This window comes from Rattus rattus, chromosome 1 (genome assembly GCF_011064425.1).
Source record: "Rattus rattus isolate New Zealand chromosome 1, Rrattus_CSIRO_v1, whole genome shotgun sequence".
Taxonomy (NCBI): domain Eukaryota; kingdom Metazoa; phylum Chordata; class Mammalia; order Rodentia; family Muridae; genus Rattus; species Rattus rattus.
The window spans coordinates 124,799,091-124,822,296 of NC_046154.1; the positions used below are offsets into that span (position 1 = coordinate 124,799,091).

The 23,206-nt window shown below is 35.6% G+C and overlaps 1 protein-coding gene across 1 annotated transcript in view; it reads left to right on the forward strand.

The window, feature by feature from the left end:
* Cnbd1 (cyclic nucleotide binding domain containing 1) overlaps positions 1–23,206 on the forward strand; it is a 320,853-nt gene that overhangs the window by 292,657 nt on the left and 4,990 nt on the right. Inside the window, exon 12 of the mRNA XM_032890379.1 lies at positions 15,550–15,609. Coding sequence (XP_032746270.1) covers positions 15,550–15,609 — 60 coding nt within the window. The remainder of the gene's footprint in view (positions 1–15,549; positions 15,610–23,206) is intronic.

The window sequence follows — 23,206 nt, forward strand, 5'->3', positions numbered from 1 at the left end:
TTCATATTCTTTATATTCATATTGATGACCATGATGCCTTAACTTTTCTATAATTATTTCCAGATTGGTCAAGTCAGTCATCGTACTTTGTTCTTCTTTAATCAATTCTCTCTTTTCATTTTTTTGAATTGGAATTTAATTATTAATATTAATTTATGTATTGACATCCACAAAATATCCCGTGATAATTTTCAGATTTTAAAATATTATTTATAATTTCAAAATTTTATAGAAAATGTCGTTATTACACTCCCCCTACCCTTTTTCACCTAAAAACCCTCCTATTTTACCTCTCATATCAATTCCATTTCCCTTTTACCTCTCATATCAATTACATTTCCCATCTCCACTCACTCTGAAGTTGAAAACCTCTTTTCACTTGGTTGGTTTTGTTTCATACATATATACATATGTATGACTATATAAATATATAGCTCTCTGAGTATGTTTAGTATTGTTGTGAATTCATGGTTTCAGGCTGACCATTTTGTATTGATTAAACAATGGGGGACTCATGCTTTGGACACATTAATTCTGACTTTCAATACTTATCAGTTACCTATAATTATTCAGCACTGGGACCAATTTTAATTCTTGCTTTTCAATACATTTATTTGCTTTGCTTTTTTTTCTCTTCCAGTTTCATGCTTCTAAATCATGTTGCTAAACTTCATTTGGTTTTTGGGATTTTTTCCTCATGTAAATATTTTTGATGAAAATGAAGGCAAAACATACACAAATATATGGGACTCAATGAAGGCAGTGCTAAGGGGAAAATTCATAGTAAGTAAGTGCCTTCACAAATAAATTGGAGAGATCTCATACTAATAACTTAACAGCACACCTGAACATTCTAGAACATAAAGAAGCTAACACACCCAAGCAAATTAGATGGCAGGAAGTATTCAAATTCCGGGCTGAAATCAACTGTGTACAAAGAGAACAACACAATGAATCAACAAAACCAAAAGCTGGCTCTTTGAGACAATCAACAAGATAGAGAAATCCTTAGCCAAACGAACTAAAAGGCTCAAAGACAGTATCAAAATTTAGAAAGTCAGAAATAAAAAGAGAAACAGAACAGAAACTGAAGAAATTCAGAAAACCATCAGGTCTTACTCAAAGCCTATACTTGACAAAACTGGAAACATCTAAATGAAATGAACGATGTCCTAGACAGATACCCCATACCAAAGCAAAATCACTCTGCAGTGAGTGGTGTGAAACAGTGTGGACATGCACTGACAGCCTTGCCTGCTTCCACCACGTAGTCCCTGGGCCCTGGTACTAAATTGGCACATCGCATGTGCTGTCTCCTTGGTGGACACTGAGCACACTAAATCTGGGCTTGCTGTGTGCTTGCTTAGAGTGCCTGGCAGAGGGTCAGTGGGCTGAGTATTTCCACTGGCTCTTCCTTTCTCTGAAGCAGAAGTTAAGATATGTACCTGATTATTCTGGGGAGCAGGCTTACTCAAGAGGTGGGGAAGGATGCTAGCTGACTGCTCTCCCAGGAATAGCAGTGGAGCTAGTGGCAGAAGGCTCTGGAGCCTGGGAGAACTATAGGCAGGGGTGGGGCAGGTTCACTGCCAGCCTTCCCTGTTCCGGGGTGGTTCCTTTTATTTCTTTGCTTTTTTTTTTTTTTAAGATAAAGGTTTTAGAGCCCAAAATAACATAGAATAAAATAAAATAAAATAAAATAAAATGGAGTATAGCTCTCAACAAAGAATTTTCAGTAGAGGAATCTCAAATGGCCAAGAAGCAATTAAAGAAATGTTCGACTAAATTTCCCTTAATCATCAGGGAAATGCAAATAAAAACAAGCCTGAAATCCTTTTTACACCAATCAGAATGGCTAATACTAAAAACTCAAAGGACATCATTTGCTGTTGAGGATGTGGAGAAAGTATACCACACCTCCATTGCTGGAGGGACAGTAAGCTTGTACAACCACTCTGGAAATCAATAGAGTAGGTTCTCAGAGAACTTGAAATGGTTTTAACTGAAGACCCAGCTATACTTCTCCTGGGCATATACCTCAAAGATGCTCTACCATATCATGAGGACATGTGCTCCATGATGTTTGCAGCAGCCTTACTTGTCATAGCCAGAAACTGGAAACAACCCAGATGTCCTTCACCTGAAGAATGGATACAAAAAGTGTGGTTCATTTACAGAATCTTCAGCTATTAAAAACAAGTGCATCATAGATGTTTTGGGCAAATGTATGTAACTAGAAAATTTAATTTTGAGTGAGGTAACCCAGATCCAAATGGATAGGTATTGTGTACACTCACTGATAAGTGCATATTAGCCATAAAGTACAGAATGCTCATTATATACACCACAAACCCAAAGAAGTTAAGCAAGAAGAAAGGCCCAGGGCGGATGCTTAAATCCCACTTAGAAGGGGAACAAAATAATCATGGGAGACAGAGGAAGCAGGAATTTGAGTGGGAGAGGGGAGAGGGAAGGGAATAGGCGACAGAATGAGGTATGGAAAGAGACACAGGACTAGAGAGCCAGGATTATGAATTGAAATATGCAGCAGTTGGGGGTGGGAGCAGGTGGAGTCTCTAGGAAGTCCCAGAGACCTGCAATGGGAGAGGCTCCAAGAATTAATGTCGGTGACCTTAACCAAAGTACCCAACAGTGGGGATTTAGAACCTGAACAAATGATCTGCAGTAACCAGCCAGGACCCTAGTGGAGATATGGGGACAACAACCAACTTACAAAATTTTTGACCCATCTAAAAGAAATGCAGAGACAAAAATGGAGCATAGATCAAAGGAATAGTTGACCAGTGACTGGGCCAACTTGGGGTCCATCTTATAGGCAAACACCAATTCCTGATAATGTTACTGATGCTATGTTGTGCTTGCAGACAGGAGCCTAGTATGGACTGTCCTCTGAGAGGCTCAACCTGGCAGCTGACTGAGACAGTTGCAGGTACCCACATGAAAGCATACCATGGAGGTCAGGGACTGCTATAGAGAGTTAGGGCAAGGAGTATAGGAACCGAAGGGGATGGCAACCACACAGGAAGACCAACACTGTCAATCAAACAGGTGAAGGAATTGAACAAAACCATCCATGATCTAAAAATGGAAATAGAAATAATAAAGAAATCATAAAGGGAGACAAGCCTGGAGATAGAAAACCTAGGAAAGAGATCAAGGGTCACAGGTACAAGCATGCAAACATTACCACAGGATCTTGAACTTTATATATAATCAGTAATACCAGTAAATGTGTGGTAATTTGTTTAATTTTTTATAAAAAATTTATATAGATATTCTCATATGAATGTTACGCATTTCCTCTAAAATATTGTAGATGTTCTAAATCATTTATTTTTAATGGACGATTTAATCTTTTTTGCCTATTTGTAAAAAGCTTATAGGAAATTGCCTTGATCTAAACTGACCTATTTTGAGATTGCCATCATCTAGTTTATACACTTCTGCTCATTACAAGACATTAGATTAATTCTCATTTGTATTATGTGCAGAGGAATTTTACCTGCATCTATGTGTCCATTTGTGTCTGTTGTTTGAGGAAGGCACAAGATAGCATTGAGTTGCCTGGAACTGCAGTGACAGACAATTAAGAATTGCCACATGGGGAATGAAAACCAAAGTCAGGTCCTCCAGAAAAGCAGCAAGTACTACTAAAAGCTGAGCCATCTCTCCAACCCCATAAGAACACGTTGGAGGTTTGGAGCACAATGAAATTGTTCACGTCTTGAAAGACAGGACTGTTAATGTTGATCAGTCATGGTGACACACATCTTTAATCCCAGCACTCAAGTGGCAGGAATAGGATCTTTGTGAATTTGAGGGCATCACGGTTTATGTAGTGAACCACAGAACAGCTAGAACTGTATAGAGAGATTCTGTCTCAAAACCACCCAGTCAAACAAGCAAGCAAGCAAACAAACAGATTATTAATGTTGTAGTCTTTTTGTTTTTAGTTGCAGAATTGGAGATGAGCTTCATCATAAAAAAAATCATATCATCTCTAATACAATAGTAAAACCAATTACTTTTATCCCAGTTTGAAAACATTCTGAACTTTTACCACTACACTTTAATAACCCTTATATGCAGAAATTTTAAAATATTTGTCTTCTCTGAATCATTACACATGCGTTAAATAGCCCATTCTAGTCAAATGCATCACCATTGTCTCTGTAGACTGCTTGGGTTATGAGGAAACATTCAGTATCTGAGAAAGGAAAGCTTGGACCTTTCATTCATGTACCTTAAATATAGGTTGAGGTTATATTGGAACAATGCTGTTTATGCTCATTTAGAATGACAGATATGCAGTAAGAGAACAAGAGTCTCTTTCATTAACACTATCAGATAACTGTAAAACCTATCCATCAATTCTCTATGTATTCATCTAGTCAGTCTTTGATGTCTTTAAGCCATTGAAACAGGGCTAGAATGCAATCCTACCCAAAACATGGTCATAAGCAATGGATGGTCCTAAAGGTAGGTGTTGTACAGATGCATACATAAAAGTGAAGGTACCTGAGGGGCGTAGCCATTTTTTTCCCCTCTTTGGAATGGAAATAGTAAGGTTGGGGACTACTTCCTAACCAAGCATAAAGGTTAATTTATATACAATAACGAAATTCGGGTGTAGTCCTATGACACAAACTTCTGATACTTTGTAGGCTTTTTTGTAGGCTTGTACATACACACAGAGAGAGAGAGAGAGAGAGAGAGAGAGGGAGGGAGAGGGAGAGGAAGGAGAAGGGGGAGGAGAGAGAGGGGGAGAAGAGAGGGAGAGGAACAGAGAGAGAAACAGAGAGAGAGAGAGAGAGAGAGAGAGAGAGAGAGAGAGAGGATTCACAACAAGAGCATTCTTGCAAACTATTCAAAGCCCTTAGTCTATTGAACTATTTAATTTTATTTTTGCTCCTCAACTGACAGCTATTTCAATGACTCGGCACAAAGCAAAGGACATCTGTTTGGAGAAGCTTTTCCTAATTGATATGTTAATGAAAAGTGACTTCTGACTCTTAGAGTTTTGTTTATTTTTCATGATACATCTGCCCTGTGGCATTTCCTAATGGGTGTTGTCACATAAATATAAAATATAAATAAACAGGGCAAAAGATTCATTACTGCTTCTGGACTTCAAGTAGTATGTAATGTATGACTAAATTCATTCGTTCACCTTATTCTGGCAAGGACATTCTGGATTTCCTCCAGGATAAAGATCAGCTCAGTGGGATTCATGCATCTGTCACATCTGGACAATCTCATAGGAGCCTAGACAGTGTACCCGGAGGCCATGTGAAGGTTTTAGATTTCAAAAACATTAACAGCCCGCTTACATTCATAGCCAAAACTACTAGCTTATTACTCAACTTTCTACTTTCTAATGCAAAATTCTAGTACAATCATTTTTTAAAAACATAAATAACAATGTAACTAGGGCAAACTTGTGTCATGTTAAAATGGTTCAGTATCCCCAGAGAGTCCAGGCTAAAGAAATTCCTGGCTGTTCCGTTAGAATCATGGCTTTAGACAGAGATAGAATCTAGCAGTGGAGATGAGAGAGTTGTAGAAGAGGATAAACTTCAAGACATATCAGTGACAGCTTAAAACTACTGGGAATTAAAACTACTGTTCCTCTACTTCATTTGATTTTAAATATAGTCTCTGATTTGAAAAATGTTGATATTTTGTGTGTTTAAATCCTCTGTAATTGAAATTAAGTTTTTAAAAGAATGGGATGATTGCATTTTATAGATGCAGACATAGATACTGATGTATGTAGCATTAAAAGGATAGTGTACATTTTATCGATATGATTATTAATATTAAAACAGACAAATGTTTACTATGATATTTTTGATCACACAGAAATGGATAGTAAGCAGAAATGGATACTAAGATGAAAGGTAATTCAATTTAAGACCACAAAAGAACAAAATAATGTTTTTCACATAGAATTTCTTATAATTCTAATCACCAATAAAAATAAATGTGAATTTTATATTTCAACAAACTCTTATGCAATAACAAAATGTTTTAAGTTGCAAAATAGCCCTAAAACAATGTATCATAATCATAATTTTAAATATACTAAATTAAGAACTGCGATGAAAGAAATGTTTTGTGTATTACAGCTGAGGAAAGATGATATTTTAATAAACACTATATTAGACTATGCACAGTAACAACTTAATGGGTTTAAATATTTAATTTTTAGTCTTTTCTGATCTTTTACAGAGTTCGAGAGTAATGTTTGTCTTAAGGTCTTAGAATGGTGCAATTAAAATAAGAAAATAATTAAATAATTTCTTTAATACATTTAACAGTAGATTTTAGGATAAAATTACATGATGCTTGGATGATTAATGATGACATTAAAAATTGAGTCTCCCTAGCAATGAATATCCTAGTAAGAGCACCAGTGGAAGGGGAAGCCCTGGGTCCTGCTAAGAATGAACCCCCAGTGAACAAGACTGTGGGGGGGAGGGCAGCAATGGGGGAGGGTGGGGAGGAACACCCTAAGGAAGGAGGGAGGGAAGGATGTTTGCCCGGAAACCGGAAAGGGAATAACACTCGAAATGTATATAAAAATATTCAAGTTAATAAAAAAATAAATAAATAAAAAAATAGTATAACAAGAAAAAAATTGAGTCTCCCTAAAATATGACAATTTCCTTGATTCATCAGCAAATAATAGATGGCGATAGTGTTTTATATTTATTACTTTATATAAAGTTCAAAACAATGGATCCCAAAACAGGATCATTGTTTCCTTCTTATGGATAAAGAATAAGACCTAGAAGCTAAAACTGCTAATCTAAACTCATGCTTTTCTACAACCCCTAGGAAGCTTTTTCTGGTATACTATTGAGATAATCTATGTAAGTAATGTCTGATTAGGACATCTAATATCGATCTCAATTTTTCATCTTCTGATTTTTGCTTATAGAATAAAATCCACATATTCTACTATAACTTGAAAATAGAAAGGTACCTGTTTATTCTGCCTCTCCTCCCTACACACTTAAAACCCCCTTTGTCCTCTGGATTTCTTGTTGCTGCCACTTCCCTTAGTTTGTATCTTTGTGCATCTGCTCATGCCCCACATGCTGTGCCTTGAATACCTTTTATTTCTGTACCTGTGACATATACTAATTCTTCATTGTCAAGCCCAGTGTCATTTGCCAACAGCCTGAGTTTTCTGACACTCAAAGTAAAAGATCACTCGCTGCATTTCCTTCTGCATGTTCTGATATACATGTTTCTTGGCGTGTCTTGCTGGTCTGCCTCTATTATAGCTGGATAACAAACTTTCTGAGAGCATAATGTCGTATGCTCAGTTCCTTAGCCTTTTATGTATGTTACATAATAGAAAGATAACAGGAACCACCTATTAAAGAACCAGATTTGTGACATCTTTTAGATGACAGAGGTCTTCTATGAGGAGGACCTGAGATGGCTATGTAGATGCAAAATAAATAAAAGCATATATAGACATGAATATGGATCTGGGCATGCATAGAAACATGAAGGTATTGATGGTGGTCACATAAATAGATGTCATTAATAGTGGCTACTCTTCATTGTTCAGATATTATTGCATATGATTTGGTCTTAGCGTCAAGCTCATGATCATCTTGCCTAATCTTCTTAACCATTTGCCTATGAATGCGTGTAGAAAACTGGCTATTTTAGATGATTTTGAGTGTCTAATATAGGTTTTAATAATACAACTTCATAATTTAGTGCCAATTTAAAGGCTTATATATTTATCTCTGTATGTAAAAAAAAACTCAAGTTGAAGGAAGATATTTGATTAGTAATTAATTCATGTTAAAGCCCCCATGACTTTCTCAATCTATGTCCACCACCTGTTACTTACAGATATTAATACTCATTGTATTAGTGAGTAATTTCCCCAAATTCTCCAATCCTATCATTTTATTTCATAAATTTGTACCTCTGCCTATGTTTTTAATTCTCTTATGTCCCAGTAAATTTCAATCCCTGGAGCTTCTTCTTTGAAGCCTTTTCTAATGCTTAGAGCCCTGTCCCTTCACAGAACTCATCTGCTATGGTGGTTCAGCATTTGCATATAATTTCAAAGACTTCTTCAAGTCTTTACGATTACCCATTCCGTCACACACAATGACATTGCCTTAAATGCAGAAGCAATACCTTCCTCGCTGTCATGCAGATTTCATCTCAGGCATTCGCATGATGTAAATATTAGCCAAACTTGTCTCAAATTTTAAAATGCATTTTACAGTAAGACTTGATTGATGTTGTTTTTTTTATTTTGTTTTATTTTTGAAAATTGTCAAAATAAAATTAATTCTTTAAGCCAGATATCTAAGTTTAAGTAATGCATTTATATGTTGTATAAATTATAATTGTAAAAATTGTCATAATCTGATGATATGCATTGTCATAAGAATTAGCTTTTATTTGTTTAATATTCTATCTTGAAACATTTAAATCATATTCTTTTCCCAAATCTTTTTGTTGCTTTTCTGAGAAACTTGATAGTATAACCGTTCAAATTTATGTTTTTGTTTTCAAACGTACAACTTGCCCGTTAAACTTGCTCATGTCTGACAGTGGATATGTGGAGGTATTATAATAGAGTATAAAGTTTTTCCCTATTATAAAAGACTATTTCAAGTGGTTAATATTTAGTCTTAGGCTTCCAAATTCCTTTTTCTGTTTCTTGACTTATTCAAAATAACTTTTTTTCTTACATAGATTTTTAAAAGGTATTCTCACTTTTAATGTTTCATCTTCCAATGTTTTCAGACGTATACCCGAGTTCTAGTTTGTTCAAGTACATATCCCATTCTACACACTTCACATGCATCGCTCAGTGTGTCAGAGAAATGGTTTCACTCTAATCTTCCTTCCTTCCTTCCTTCCTTCCTTCCTTCCCTTATCCTGTTCTTTCTTTTTCTTTCTTTCTTTCTTTCTTTCTTTCTTTCTTTCTTTCTTTCTTTCTTTCTTTTCTTTTCTTTCTTTCTTTCTTTCCTGTTTTTTCTTTGTTTCTTGGTTTCTTTCTCTCTCTATTATTTTTTTCTGTCTGTCTCCTTCTTCCTTTCTTTTCTTTCTTTTGTATCTTTTTTTCTAATTTGTCATCACATCACCCTTTTCTTTCTCCTTGACATAATCTTATAAAACATATTTCCAAATGTGAGTCTGTTGCAGATGAAACTCACATCCTTGCTTCACTTTTTATATTAAATACCACTTTCCAAATTTTGGGGAGACTATTTTTGTGTGTCAGCTCTATACATACTCATTTACAGATTATTACTTTCCTACTGTGTTTCAACCAATTCTCTGTAGAGCAGCATGTAAAACAAGTCCTGTGCCTATAGTTAAGAAAAGGTCCATAGGAGCAAAACATAAGTAAGTGTTTTTAATCATAACTGTCATTGTACGGATAAATACAACAAACATAGAAAAAGGATGTTTGATTAGGAAGTGTCACTGTAACACATAGACAAAAAATAATGCTGTATCTACTGACATTGGAACAAAGACTTGAAGGAACTGAACAGGTAATTTAGAGGAGAGTATTCTGGATATAACTTGTAATCAAAGGCTCACATTCCAGTAAGTAGAACATGGTAAACAAGTTAAGGACTAGAAATAAAAATAAAGTAGTGAGAGTTGAATTAACAAGAACTAAACAGAAAGGAGATGGATTTTAAGAGTTATTAGTAGGAGATTGCATTAATCATAAAGGCTCTAAACACTGCGTGGCCTCCTGCTGTACATGGGAAATGAGTCTTGAAAATCTCTAAATCAGTTTTCACTTTTCTAATATCCTCATATTTTCTATTTTGATTTACTTCCACTTTCTACTCTATTGAATACATTGAAATAAAATCTTGTTTCTGTCTCATAACCTACCAAGGTGGCTCAACAGTAACAGCTCCCTTAGCAAAAAAGAAGGAGAAGGGATTGTAAAGAGTGAAAGGGAACAACTGAGTAAGGATAAGAAAAGCAAAGCCAAAGCATTTATAAAAACAGGGAAGTTTGAGAATTAAACTTTCTTAAAATACCTTCATTTTGCTTATTTAATATGTGAATACATGAGCTTAAATATATTTAGGGTTTCATTGCAAATGCAGGGGTAATGAAAAACAATGACATATTACCCCAGATATATTCCTAGGAGAACAGATTGATACGTAACTTGGATATGAAAAAGAATCCTTTCAAGTTTTGAAAGGGTGTAGTGTTTGGAAAATAAACTTTTCTTGTGTTTTGAAGGGTAAAGTCTGTTTGTGTATCACTGTGTTGTCAAACAATGATTTTATTGGTCTCATGGGTACTTCTCCTCTTTTACAGTGATTAGGGACCTATAATGTTTGCCATTGTCTTTACTTAGAAAACACAGCTGACCCTGTACTGGAAACAACTATAAAAATAATGAAGTAGATTGCTCTAAAATTCAAGTGGAAATGAGTATGCTTTATAAAAGCAACATAAAGCCTGGGAAAGGAAGAATAGGTTTTTGTCTGTAATTTCAAGACTTATTATAAAGCTTAATGAGCACGAAAATCTCATGCTGGTACACACATAAGTAACTGTAGTCAACTTGGTTCAACAATAAACTTGCCTACATGGTAAAGTAAATCTGACAACTCATGAATGTAAAATTCAGTAACACTTATCTAATATTATAGTCAACTCAATGAGAAAATAGCACTCTTGATAACTATTTCTGCGAAAATAATACACTTCTACCCCTATCTTTACTATACAGGAAAATATCAATGTGAATCAAGTAACACAGTGATAGTGGTTAGTGTTCACCAACTACAATGGAGAGGGAGTCACACTGAATTGCTTTGATTTGATTTGATTTGAAACTTTTTGCTAGTTAGGGATGAACTGGCTTAGTTGGGGTAGAGAGATCATGCTGTACGTTGGCAGCACCATTTTATCAGACCCGAACTCAGACTGAATGAAATAAAGGAAGCAAATGAACAGCGCTAGGCATGCATTGATTCACTTCTCTGTGCTTTTCGCGCAGATGTAATGTGACTAGCTGCTTCAACTTCCTGCCACCTTAAATTACCTGGACTGTGGTTTGTGTACCTAGTGAGACTCAAAAGAGAAAGTTATTTCTTCCTTTGTGAGTTGTTTTCAGAGGAAGATAGCTTTGAGGTCAGGAATGAGGGTGTGTGTCTGTTTCCCCTCTTAGCACACAAACTCCATCTAGCTTAGTTCTGTGCAGGGCCCGTCCTCATAGCCACACTCCTGTGAGTTCAGATCTATGTCAGGCTTGTTTTGTCTTGCTGTCTACCATCTACAAGAAAAGGAAACAGTAATCAGAATATATTTTGTGAAAACCAAACTAATTTCAAAGAAAATTATCCTGCAATGATGAGCTATTCTGTAATTACGAGCCAAATGAACACTTTTTCTCTCTTTTTTTTTTTTTTTTCTTTTTTTCAGAGCCGGGGACCGAACCCAGGGCCTTGCGCTGGCTAGGCAAGCGCTCTACCATTGAGCTAAATCCCCAATCCGAACACTTTTTCTCTAGCTATTTTTGTTGGGTTTGTCGTTCTCTACTATGTTAGTTTTAGGATTTAGAGCACTATATCTAATGTGTGCTTGTACTTTATTTGTTTGTTTATTTTAGAGAAGTTCATATATGAGTATAGTTTTTCGATTAGCTTTCCTTCTCTCTCATCCCTTTAATTTGTCCTGTGTTCACCCACTCTCTCTAATATATATATATATATATATATATATATATATATATATATGGTCTCTTTTTCTTTATTTACTACACATATACATGCATTCAGAAAAACCCAAATATATAAAATTACAAAATACTCCCTTGAGGTAATTTATTTTGGTGATGAAGACAATTTTTAAAAATATAATCCTTTAGTTACTTTGTTCTATTCCATTTTATGATTGTTGTTGATGCTGGTGTTATGGTTATAGTTGCTATTGCAATGCTCAGAATTGAACCAGAGACTTTGGAATGCTAAATAAATGTTCTCATTAAGCTAAACTCCTGACCAATATTTGTTAATTTCTGTAGAAATACTGTAAAAATGAAAACCTAGGGATTCAAAATTCGTGATTATCATTACCCTCATTTTCTTGGAAGAAAGTGGTCTTGGCATGGTGAAGGGTTACAGCATGGGAGTGTATCATTATCTAATACATGAATGAAATCCTACTCTGAACAGACTCCGCTGAGTCTGACCCTGGGTGTGCAGCCAGCTCTTCTCTCACAAGCCAGGGCATCTAGGATTTCCACTGCTGCATATGTTTAGTGTGTCACCTTGGACATCTGCTCATACTGAACATCTGTTTTGTGATTTCACTGGGCTGCCAAAAAGTGAGTGGGGTCATTAGTTATTCTACAATGTGAAGCTAGGCAGAACACAATCCATGTATGAGAAATAGTGTCAAGAAAGCCATATCCACCATAATTAATTCAAAGTTTGCTTCATGCTGAGAATTATTACAGGCATCATTTCAGAAGAGTTTGCCAAACTATCTCATATCTAAATAAAGACTAAGTATTTAAATATTTCTGCACAGCAATTTTAGCCACAAATCTTTGTGACTTGTTTATTTTCTGATCACCAAACTAAAATATATTGTGAATAAGATAAGGTACTTACTTATATGTCTATTAATTAGTCTTTAAATTATATTTACTGTTGGTTATGTTCATTAATACTTTAAAAATGAGGCATATCTGTGAATTACGTATTAATGTATTCAATTTTATTGACAATTATAAGTAATTAGCTAATTATGTTGGACAAATGAAAATATACTACCCACTAGACTTGTGTTTCAGAGGATAAATTAGCTATGGCATATTATATAACTTACATTTTCTTCTTATATGTAATGGTATATGAAACCAAATTCCTTACATTTGGATTAGGTTAATTTTCCATTGACCTAAAGCTGTGTCACAGACTGTGATGTGAATTGTTGAATGGAACAAGCTTTTCCTGTTCAAGAAATCAGTTTTTATGCTCATATGTTTAAAACATATCTGAACTAAAATCATAAAACAAAATTCTGGCACTCATTGGATAATTTAAAAATCTACTACAAATCATGAGCAAGACAGTGATTTTAAATATAATATAAAATAGTGCAAACATTGAATCATCATATAGAGAGAGCCACATTCCCTTATTCTGTTCATTGATTTAGTTTTAGGGGCATTTTTCCCATCCAAGAGAAAAATTAACAGAAGAAATGGAGTAAGATTAGTATGTTATACAATACACAAATCACATTTATTAAATATCAATTTAATAGAAGTTTTTATTCCTACTTGCCTTATAATTTATTAGGTTATCACTTGATTAATGTTGAAAATGCTTGAAGGGACTGCCAGGTAGATTTATTGTTTGTGACTGGGAACCCAACTTTGCCTTTTATTTTATTTTGGACAATTGTGTTTTTTCTGTAATGGACTTTGTCTGTTGCAAGATGTTTCTTTGACAATGATCAAGACCTATACTTACCTGTGAATCTAGGAATACATATTTAGAATATAATAATTTATTTCAGTAAAGTGGCAGTTGTAGATTCTCCTCCACACTTCTTTCCCTCAATGGATCTGGGTGATTGGATAGATTTCCAGCACCAGACATGCTTTCTCTTTTTTGAGTAGGGCCTAATTCCAATCAATGAGCTGTGGGTTACCAATATATATGTGTGTCATGTGCAATCAGAAAAGTATTGAACCATGCGAGTTGGTATTGTAGTTCATAAGCATAATGTCTGCATAGGATTATTGGATGCTGTTTAAAACAAAATTCGTGTAGCTAACAGAGACCATAACCTAAACTCAGGAATTATAGCAGAAAAGGGGTCAGAAAGATGGGAAGAACCAGAAGAACAGGAGGTTTTCTGTGAGATTTGTTTTTTTATTGGATTTTTTTATTTATTTACTTTGAAATGTAATAACCCTTTCCCAGTTTCCCATCCATCAACCCCCTATTACATCTCTCCTCTGCCTTCTTCTATGAGGATGATCCCCTCCCCATCCACCCACCCCTTCCCTGCTCCCTGCCCTGACATTCCTCTATACTGGGGTTGTAAATCCCTTTAGCTCCTCCAGTCCATTCCCTAACTCCTCCACTGGGGTCCCAGTGCTCAGGCCAATGGTTGGCTGCAAGCATCCACATTGGTATTTGTCAGTCTCTGCCAGAGCCTCTCCAGAGATAGCTGTATCAGACTCCTGACAGCACGTACTTCTTGGCATCAGCAATAGTGTCTGGGTTTCTTGTCTGTATATGGGATGGATCCCCAGATGGGGCAGTCTCTGGGTGCCTTTCCTTCAGTCTCTTCTCCACACTTTGTTCTCTTATTTCCTTCAGACGAGAGCAATTCTGAGATAAAAATTTGGAGATGATTGGGTGATCCCATCCCCTAACTGGGAACCTGGCCTAACCTCTGGATATGGTCTCTACAGGTTTATCCTCCCCTTTGTTGGGCTTTTCAGCTAATGTACTCCCTGTTGGGTCCTGGGGAGGCTCTTTCTTTCCCGGCATCTGGGAATTTCTGGTGGCTACCCATTTCCCCATCCCCCATTGCTAGACACTGCTGTCCATTTTCCTGACATTCTGTATATCACCCCTGTCTCCACCCATACCTTATCCTGACGCTCTTTTTCCCCCTTCCGCTCCTCTCTTTCTCCCAAGCCACCATCATCTTTTTTTTCCTTCCCTTTTGTGCCTGGTAAACTGCTTTGTGCTTTTTATAGCTACATATGTCTAAGAGTTATCAGGATTTTCTTTACTAGCTTTATTGGTTTTATACAGTATATACTAGTCAATCAGCTGTTCTGGTCATATTATATGAACTGAGATGACTACTTATAAATTTAAGAACATATATAAGGACATATATGTGTTACAGCAGCCATGATTTTCCCATGCTCCAGTAAGGACCTTGACTAAATGTATCTAAAAATAACCCTAATTAGCATCATTGGGTCAAAGACATGCACAACAATGCCCCCCACATATACCCATTCACACACGCACGTGCAAGTGCGTGTACAAGAGGAAGAGAGACAGATAGACAGAGACAGAGATATCAAAATGAGAGGAGAACTAGTTTGAAGGAGATATGGATAAGAAGATATCGGAGGGGTTAAAAGAGGGAACAGGAGTTGAATATGAACAATACTGTATATAAGCCTAAAAATTTCAAATATATGAAATAGTCTAGAATATGTGTCTTCTCATTTTACATAATTAATAAATTCATTCATATAGTCATTATTGACTGTAAATGGTAATAAATTATACTTCTAGCAGGTATACATATTTGAATGTTTAATCCTGCTATCTGTGAGGGAATGAGAAAAGAAGTTTGCTCACTCGTTTTAATTTTGTGACTCTTAAACTGCTTGAGGGTTTTCTAGGTGTTCATGGTTATGTGTTGTGAAAACTTTCTTTTAATTGTAAATGTATTGGTTGGACCCATAGTCCTCATGCAAACTTACATAAATCTTATGTTTTCTCCTAGGAAGACGTAAAAAATGAATACATAAAAAAAGTACAAGAAAAAGAATGGAAATATTTCAAGGTATGATAATGTATGCACCAAGAAAATATGAAATATAACTAATTTCTTTCCTAAAGGCAGTCTAATTTTAGCAACGTCAAGAAATAGACATACCAAGGAAGATAAACTCATTATAATGAATGTATGCAGAAATGTTTACAAGGACAATATATTTAGTTCTTTATGCTTTAGGTAAAATAACTGTAACAAATTAGCAGGGCCAAATAGCTCTCACATAGTTGCCAATTACTGAGCAATTTAAATGTCTTACCCATTTCCTCTCCTTAAGTATAATACCTGTCTGAACATGTTGTAGGGGAAAATAAGAACTAGAGAGAATAAGAAACCAGATACATTAGACAGTTCGGTTGTAATTCTGAAGTGTTCTCTTCCTTAATTTATTGGTCACTAGAATATAGAAATAATAACGACGAAACCATTTCCACTTTTTCTATATAACATCATGTGCAAATAGTCATGTAAGCATTGCTAGTAGATCAACCTTAATTTTGCATTACTTGGAAAATTGCCAGAAAAATATTTGTTGTTAACTTTATCCATATGGCTACTTACTTCACCTCACTTAGCCCATAATTTCTTTGAGATCTACAAAGTGGAAAAAAAAAACATTGAATGTCTCATTTCTCTACACTTTCGTTTTTGGATGAGGGGGAGAAGGTCACCCCTGAAATATTGTATGACACTCCTGAGCGAGACATTTACAGTGTATGTAAAAAATGTAGAAGACTGTAGTGGAAATATTTAATAAATGGAGCTGTATTTTAGATTATCATCGTAATCCTCAACACTGGATATAGTATGACATGTCTCATCATGGATAGAAAGCAAATATGGTGTGAAGTCATTTTTAAATAGCATGTTTTTTATGTTTTTCAACAATGATTCCAGGATAGGATTATAGTTCAGGAGTAAAGTGGGTACTTAGTGTACCAATGCTCTTATTTTTTTTAATTCTAGGCATTGTAGGAGAGGCCTGTTAAAAGCATTTTCTCTCCAGCTTCTTGATCAATGCAGAAAGGGTTTTTAAGAATGACTCCATTATCAGCTCTGTGACTGGAACTCCCAGTTTAGTAGCAAAATGTCTACTTCAGACCATGTTTACTTTGCTGCTTTATGTTTTAGGTATTTAGCCACTAGTCTATTGCTTAAGGGATGTGTCAGGAAAAGTTTCCAAGTAGTTGTCTCTATTATGAGAAAAACAGTGAAACAAAGAGTTGGACAATGGCCTATGGGAAAAGCCCACCTCTCAGGCCATCTACCATGCTGTCTTTGGCCCAACTATGCTTACACTTGACTTTAAGACTCTTATTCTGCATCGTCGTAAGGCAATTCTTGCTTATCCTCTCACCAATCAATGAGTTCCTCTTGAGCCCCAGATGAGATTTCTCAGCGATATCCTAAGGTTATTAAAATATGATTTTAATATAAAATATTAAAATATAATCTTAAGCATATTTCCTTTTATGTTATGGTCTTTTCTAAATTACAATTTGCTCACTTTACTCCTAACAAGTAAAATAAATCAAACAAACTTTTAAATGCTTTTCCATTTTACTGAAAAGGGCGAATCTTGTTGATTCAATTTATACACTGTTCTGTGGTCATTTTAGTTCTCCAAAGCCTCCCAGCTCAACCTTCTTTATCTATGGAACTCATTATCATAAATGAAGAGGTCTAGTTTTCTCCCTCAAGAGATCTTTAAACGAACTGTCCTGCAAAAGGTCCATTTATACTCAGGCTTTCTAGCTTGCAGCCTTCAGCATGACTAGTTCTCTTCAAACAGCTTACCTGTTTAATTCACAAAAACAGGAACATAATATTTATTTGGAGAAATGTGAAGAAGCATCATTGTTCATAATTGCAGATAGTATTTCACAAACCACTCACCCACTTTAAAAAAAATCTCTTTTTTTTAATACCACTTGCCAATTTTTCTTGGTACACAGTTATCATCACAGCCAATTTCAAGTTACCAACAGTGTCTCTTGAGGGGTATACTTAATCAGAGTTATTGTCTTTGGTATTTTCTGAGTTTGCTTGTTACTATTTTCTGCTTTCTTTTTTTGTTTATTCTGCTGCTGGGAATAAAATACTCTATACTCTACTTATACTTATACTCTAGTCAGGCATCTACCATTAAGTGACATCTTCATTTCTTATTTTATGTTTCTATATGGAAATACTTAAATTTGGAAGCATCTAGCTTTAATAAAGCTCTAGGTGGGACGTATGAATGCTTGCACTATATAATTCAAAATATTCTAAAGACATAATTTGTGGTTTTCTCAGTTTTTCTTCTATGAACATTAGATTAAACAATATTTTTGGTGGCTTACCATTCCTCTCAGCGTGATGGCTGTAGAATCACCTGGAAGATTCTCATCATGATATTTCCAGAGAGGATGAACTAAGGAGGAAAAACCTACTATGAAAATAGTAGGTGCTGCCCCATACTCCAGAGTCCAGAATGAATGAATGAAGGGAGGAGGGAAAGTTGCTTGAGTACTACTGTTCATTTACCTGCTTCTATGTCTCTCTGCTCTGGTGGTATGAATGCTCTCTTAGGCCATGGAACAAAATAAATCCTCCATCCTTAAGTTGCTTGGTGAGAAATACAAAATCTTGGTTTTGGGAAGCAGGCTTCTTGCTCTGACAAAACAACGTGGCTCCTAGGACTTTAAATCTGTAGAAAGAATATAGGAAAATTTGACTCTGTGACCTAAGGAATCAGAGCTTCATCTGATATTCTATTATGAACATAGACATAGGAGGAAAGACAAAAAAGACAAGTCCTCTCAAGGTTTTAGGACTGCTGTGAAATGTACTAGAGGCCATTAAGGTTGCCATCAGCTAAAAATATCTGACTTCTTCCTGCCTAGATATTAAGAACTCCAGTGGGTCTGGAATTGGAATGGCATAATTTGTTTCATGGAAGATTTCAAAATAGCATAGTATTCAGGCTGTGTCGTGATAACTACTGACTCCTCTTAGGTTTGCAGTTAGTAAAAGCTTCATGTGGAGTGAAAAAAACGGCAAAAAATATAAAATTCAGTGAGGAAAGGAACATGATTGCATGTAATATTCCCCACAAAACCAGAATGGAAAACAGCAGAACTAATTCCTGAAGAGATAAATGCAGTGGGAATGAAGCCTCACATACAGTTGACCTGACAATAAGAAAATGTCCTGAGAGTAGGGAAAATGCCTTGAGACTCTTGTTTTCCCGGATAAAAATACAAATTAATTGAAAGGAGGGACCCTGCATTCAGAGGGCTTTTAAAAGGGGTTTCTTTCAAACTCACGTCTAGTGGAAGGATTTTTCCAGGTTTGGCCACCAAGGCACACAGAACCTCCTGTAGTTTTCCTAGAGCTTCAGATGGTTTGTCAAGTTGTCAGCAGAACTTGGCAGTGTTAGTCACAAAGTGCTGGTTGTCAGACATACAAAATGAAAGACTTATGTGCTCATCTGGACTTGCACCAAAGTTCCAGAAAATTTCTGATACCAATCAGTTTTCTGTAGGGTCAAATTTCATGTTAGGAGTGTCTAGGGGTTCATTGATGAAGTTGTGAAAGGGGAAATCTAAGTTGTCATGGAGAATGATGGAGAACCTTGGGTGTTTAAGTTCCAGGATTTTGAGAAGTTTGTAAGCTAAGAAAGCCTGAAGTCACATGACTTGTGTTATCCCAAGAAAAACTGTGTTCTTCAATTAGCACCGTGGATGGAAAGCATTCCAAATCCATCAAAGCCCAGAAGATGCATTGCTATTGCTGGATAGTCAGAATGGAGCTAGAGGAATCACTGCTTGACTTATTGGGTTTGGTTTTGGCCTATTTTACCTTCTCATGTACACAATCTTTCTGAATAGAATTAGCATTCTTCTTTTTTGGCATGATGTTCCAGACATGTTTCACTTATCTTTTTGTTTTATAGAATCTCTGAGTTAAGAGATTTCCTCAGGAATCTTTTCTTAAAATTCTTTCTTTAGTTATTCTTTACAGCAATAGGTACAGTTACTAGTTTAATGTGCTGTATGAATAGTAATAGCCTATCTTGAATATATATCTCTATAAATTTCTTATAATGTAAGACTCCAAATAATTCCTGAGATCTTAAATATATATCTCCTTAAGGTGTAATTAAAAATTCTGTAATTAATCTAGATTAATCATTTAGTAGATGAAGAAAGTTGTCTAGTTATCTGAAGTTTTTCCAGTTATATGAAGTCTGTCCAGTTGTCTGTAGTATGTCTAGTTATCTGATGTTTGACAAGTTATCTGAAGTTTGTTCAGTTATCTGCCATAGGAGTATGAAATATTCAGGGATGAAAGTCAGGATCATAGGACCCAGCAGCTTTACTGGTTTGACTAGACATAGACTTGTTGCCAGTGGATTCTTGTGAGTTTTGAGATGAAAATTAAGAATATTAAACCCAAGTAGATGATTTAAAACCCCATGCTTAGAGAGACAGACAATATCCAAGGAGTTGGTACGTATTTGTGTGTTTTTTAGGAATCAAAGACTGACACAAAATTCTATATTAGGGGGTAATGTGGTGAGAATCAAGCCATGCTACACATGGAATCTCTTGACGGACATACCTAGCAGTTTAAAGGTTAAGAGGTATACCAAAACTGAAGAAAGTTCAAAGATTTTAGCCGCTGAAACCCAGAATTCCAGATAGGAAAGTCAGTTCACTTAACAAGGACAAGCACTTTCTGATCTTATCTTCAGGTGCATGGAGATCTCCAGATTGACAATAAAAATGTCAAGCTTGCTTTGTTGATTCATAATCAGGGTTGTGCATGCTGTGGAGCTTGTAGCATGATGTCGGGCTTTCCTTAAGTTCCAGCTCTGTTCTAATAATGTTTATGTGAGGAATGTATACGAAAGATTCACAAATATCCATGAAACAATATAGGGCCTGAAGGGAGAGGTATGCCTATAAGTATAAAATTGTTCTAAGACATTGTAGTAATTTGAGTATTAAGTACTTTTTGCCTTCTAATTATTTTGCTTCATATACTTCAGAAAACATAAACTGTTTATAACAAAGTAAGTTATGTCACCCGTCATCTTGTGATCCCTTGTTTCTCCACATTTGATTCTGTGAACCTGGTGCTAGTTTGAGTATCAAGATGTGTTTACTGTGTAGCTTCCCTGAAAATGAAAAGTCCTCACCACTGAACTGATTCATTTTTTATGGGCAAAGGGGAAATGTGGGTGCAGATTCTAGAGTAAGTTTATCTCTTCTGAGAATGAATTGGTTGGTGAACCAAGTTCTTTCATCAGAAACTCATAGGCAACTGATGCAGGGATATGCTTGTAAGTATGTTGGAAGAGGTGAACAGACGTCTTCCATTTTGTTTACACTGGCTAGCTTTGTCCTCACTGCTCACTGTTTTGCTTTATACCAATGGCATGCTTGGTGTGGTTAAGCTTTTAATAGAAAAACCTGTCCTTCAGAAAGGAGAGGCTCTATCAGGAGGCTGCACTGTAGTTAGTTTATTTTCAGTCCATATGGTAAATCTGTGAAGTTCTGTATCCAATTTGAACTGGAGATAAAGATAGTGTTTAATTCAAGTTTCTGGTATAAGTGCTATTTCCCTTTCCTAAGTTTGACCCAACACCATGCCCACTTTCGTTTACAGTCCATTGAACTCATTAGTAGCTATTTTTCCAATTTCCAAGTCCTTACCATATTTTTGCCAAGCATACTCATATTTTCCATCTGAGGCATAATTCTACAAGAGAGAATAAACTTGCAACACATGCTGTAGCACAGATGTCCTTAGAAGACATTGGACTGAGAGATATAGCTAGGCAAAGAAGGGCACATGGGATATGATTCTCTTCCCATGACTCCTCAAATTCACTGAAACAGAAGGTTCAGTAGAGGTTCTCTGGGACTGAGTGGAGAACAGTTTGGGTGTTTGCTAATTAGTGGGTACAGACTGTCAGCTGTGGTGATGAAAATATTGCATAGGTGGGTGATGGGATCATGTCACAGAATGAAGGGAGTTAAGAATATTGTACTATGCCTTGAAAACCTTAGGGATGTAAATTTATCTGACATTTTGTAAGAAAAACAGAAAAATTGGATGTTAGAAAAGTTAGTTTATATCATAATTTCCCATTTTCCCCCTTTCCTTCCTTCTGTGTTTATAATTATTAAAATTTAATGGTATAAACAGAAATAATACTAATCTATATTTCAAGCCTAATATAGCACTACCAAAAAATTAGCAAATCTGGCTTTTGATTATCCTTTATACTTAGTTTTTATTTTACTTTTATTTTATTATAATTTCATTTGTGTACACAGTGTATATTGGTCAGTTCCCTCTCTAATGCTCCCATTCTCCCAAGACATTCCTCCAAACTTTGTCTTCTCTTCCTTTATAACTCAATAAGTCTTATTTGTAACACCAATTTGTGTAATTGTGTGAGGTCATTCATTGGGGTAAGGATAACCTACTGATGGCTACCATTCCATAAAAAGTGATTCGCTTTTACTCAGCATCCATACATTGCCATAACTTTGCAACTAGAGCATCAGGAACTTTTTTGCTTTCTGGTTACTTTCTAATTCTTTTGATCTTTTGCAAGTAACCACAGCATCTATGTGTGTATGTATAAGAACCATGTCATACCCAGAGAACAGTCTTACTCAGCTTCCCTTCCTATCCCTTGCATTCTTTACATCCAGTCTTCTATTATGTCTCCAGATACAGATCTCACTTATCTTCAGCATTAGTTTCTTGATTCAGTGAATTATTTTCAGGATTTTTAAATGGTAACAGAACTTTATATTAAGCACTACCTTCTTTTAAAACAAGCTTCTCTTATCAACAATGAAAACACCACAAATCCAAGAATTTGCACATGAATAGTAATAATAGAATTTGGTAACACAATCTTTTATCAAAATTACATCAATAGGTTCTCTCTTAGGGCCAATAGCTTCCCTAGCAATAGTTTTTGACCTTCCTTATTCTATGAGGCATGAATTCCTTCCTTGCAGAAGGCCTCAAATCAAATGAAGAAAGATGTACTACTCTTCATCTCTTATGGCATTATTCACCAGTGGAACATCTTGCACAGTGGGTAGATATTATGGCATTCATGGTCCAACACTGTGCAACAAAGACAGCTATTGTTATTTTTTTATCCCTGGATCCTACATAGAAATTTCAAGCACTGTGAAAGATATCCAGCAGGGAGAATGTTTCATCTTAGTGCAAGGTTGATTTCTCTACATCCTGAAATCAAAATATGAGGTTATCTCAACAATAGGGTGTTAGTTTAGTTCTTATGGGAAACCAGGAGAAATAATAACAGCATATCTTGTTACTTCCGATCAATAATTTGTTAGAAAGTCACCTGTAAAGGAAGTGATCAATTGAATGAGGATTTAGCCAGCCAATTGGGACAAATGTTTTACCAACTATACTTCCGGCAGAAGACTAGTTTATAAAATAACATAAAATTAAAAAATTAAAATCTTAAATTCCAATTTAAACAGGGCTATGTTTCTGAACAGAAAATTTCCAAAACTAAATATAAATGGATTTTAAAACTGGTACAGTAACTTTTGAA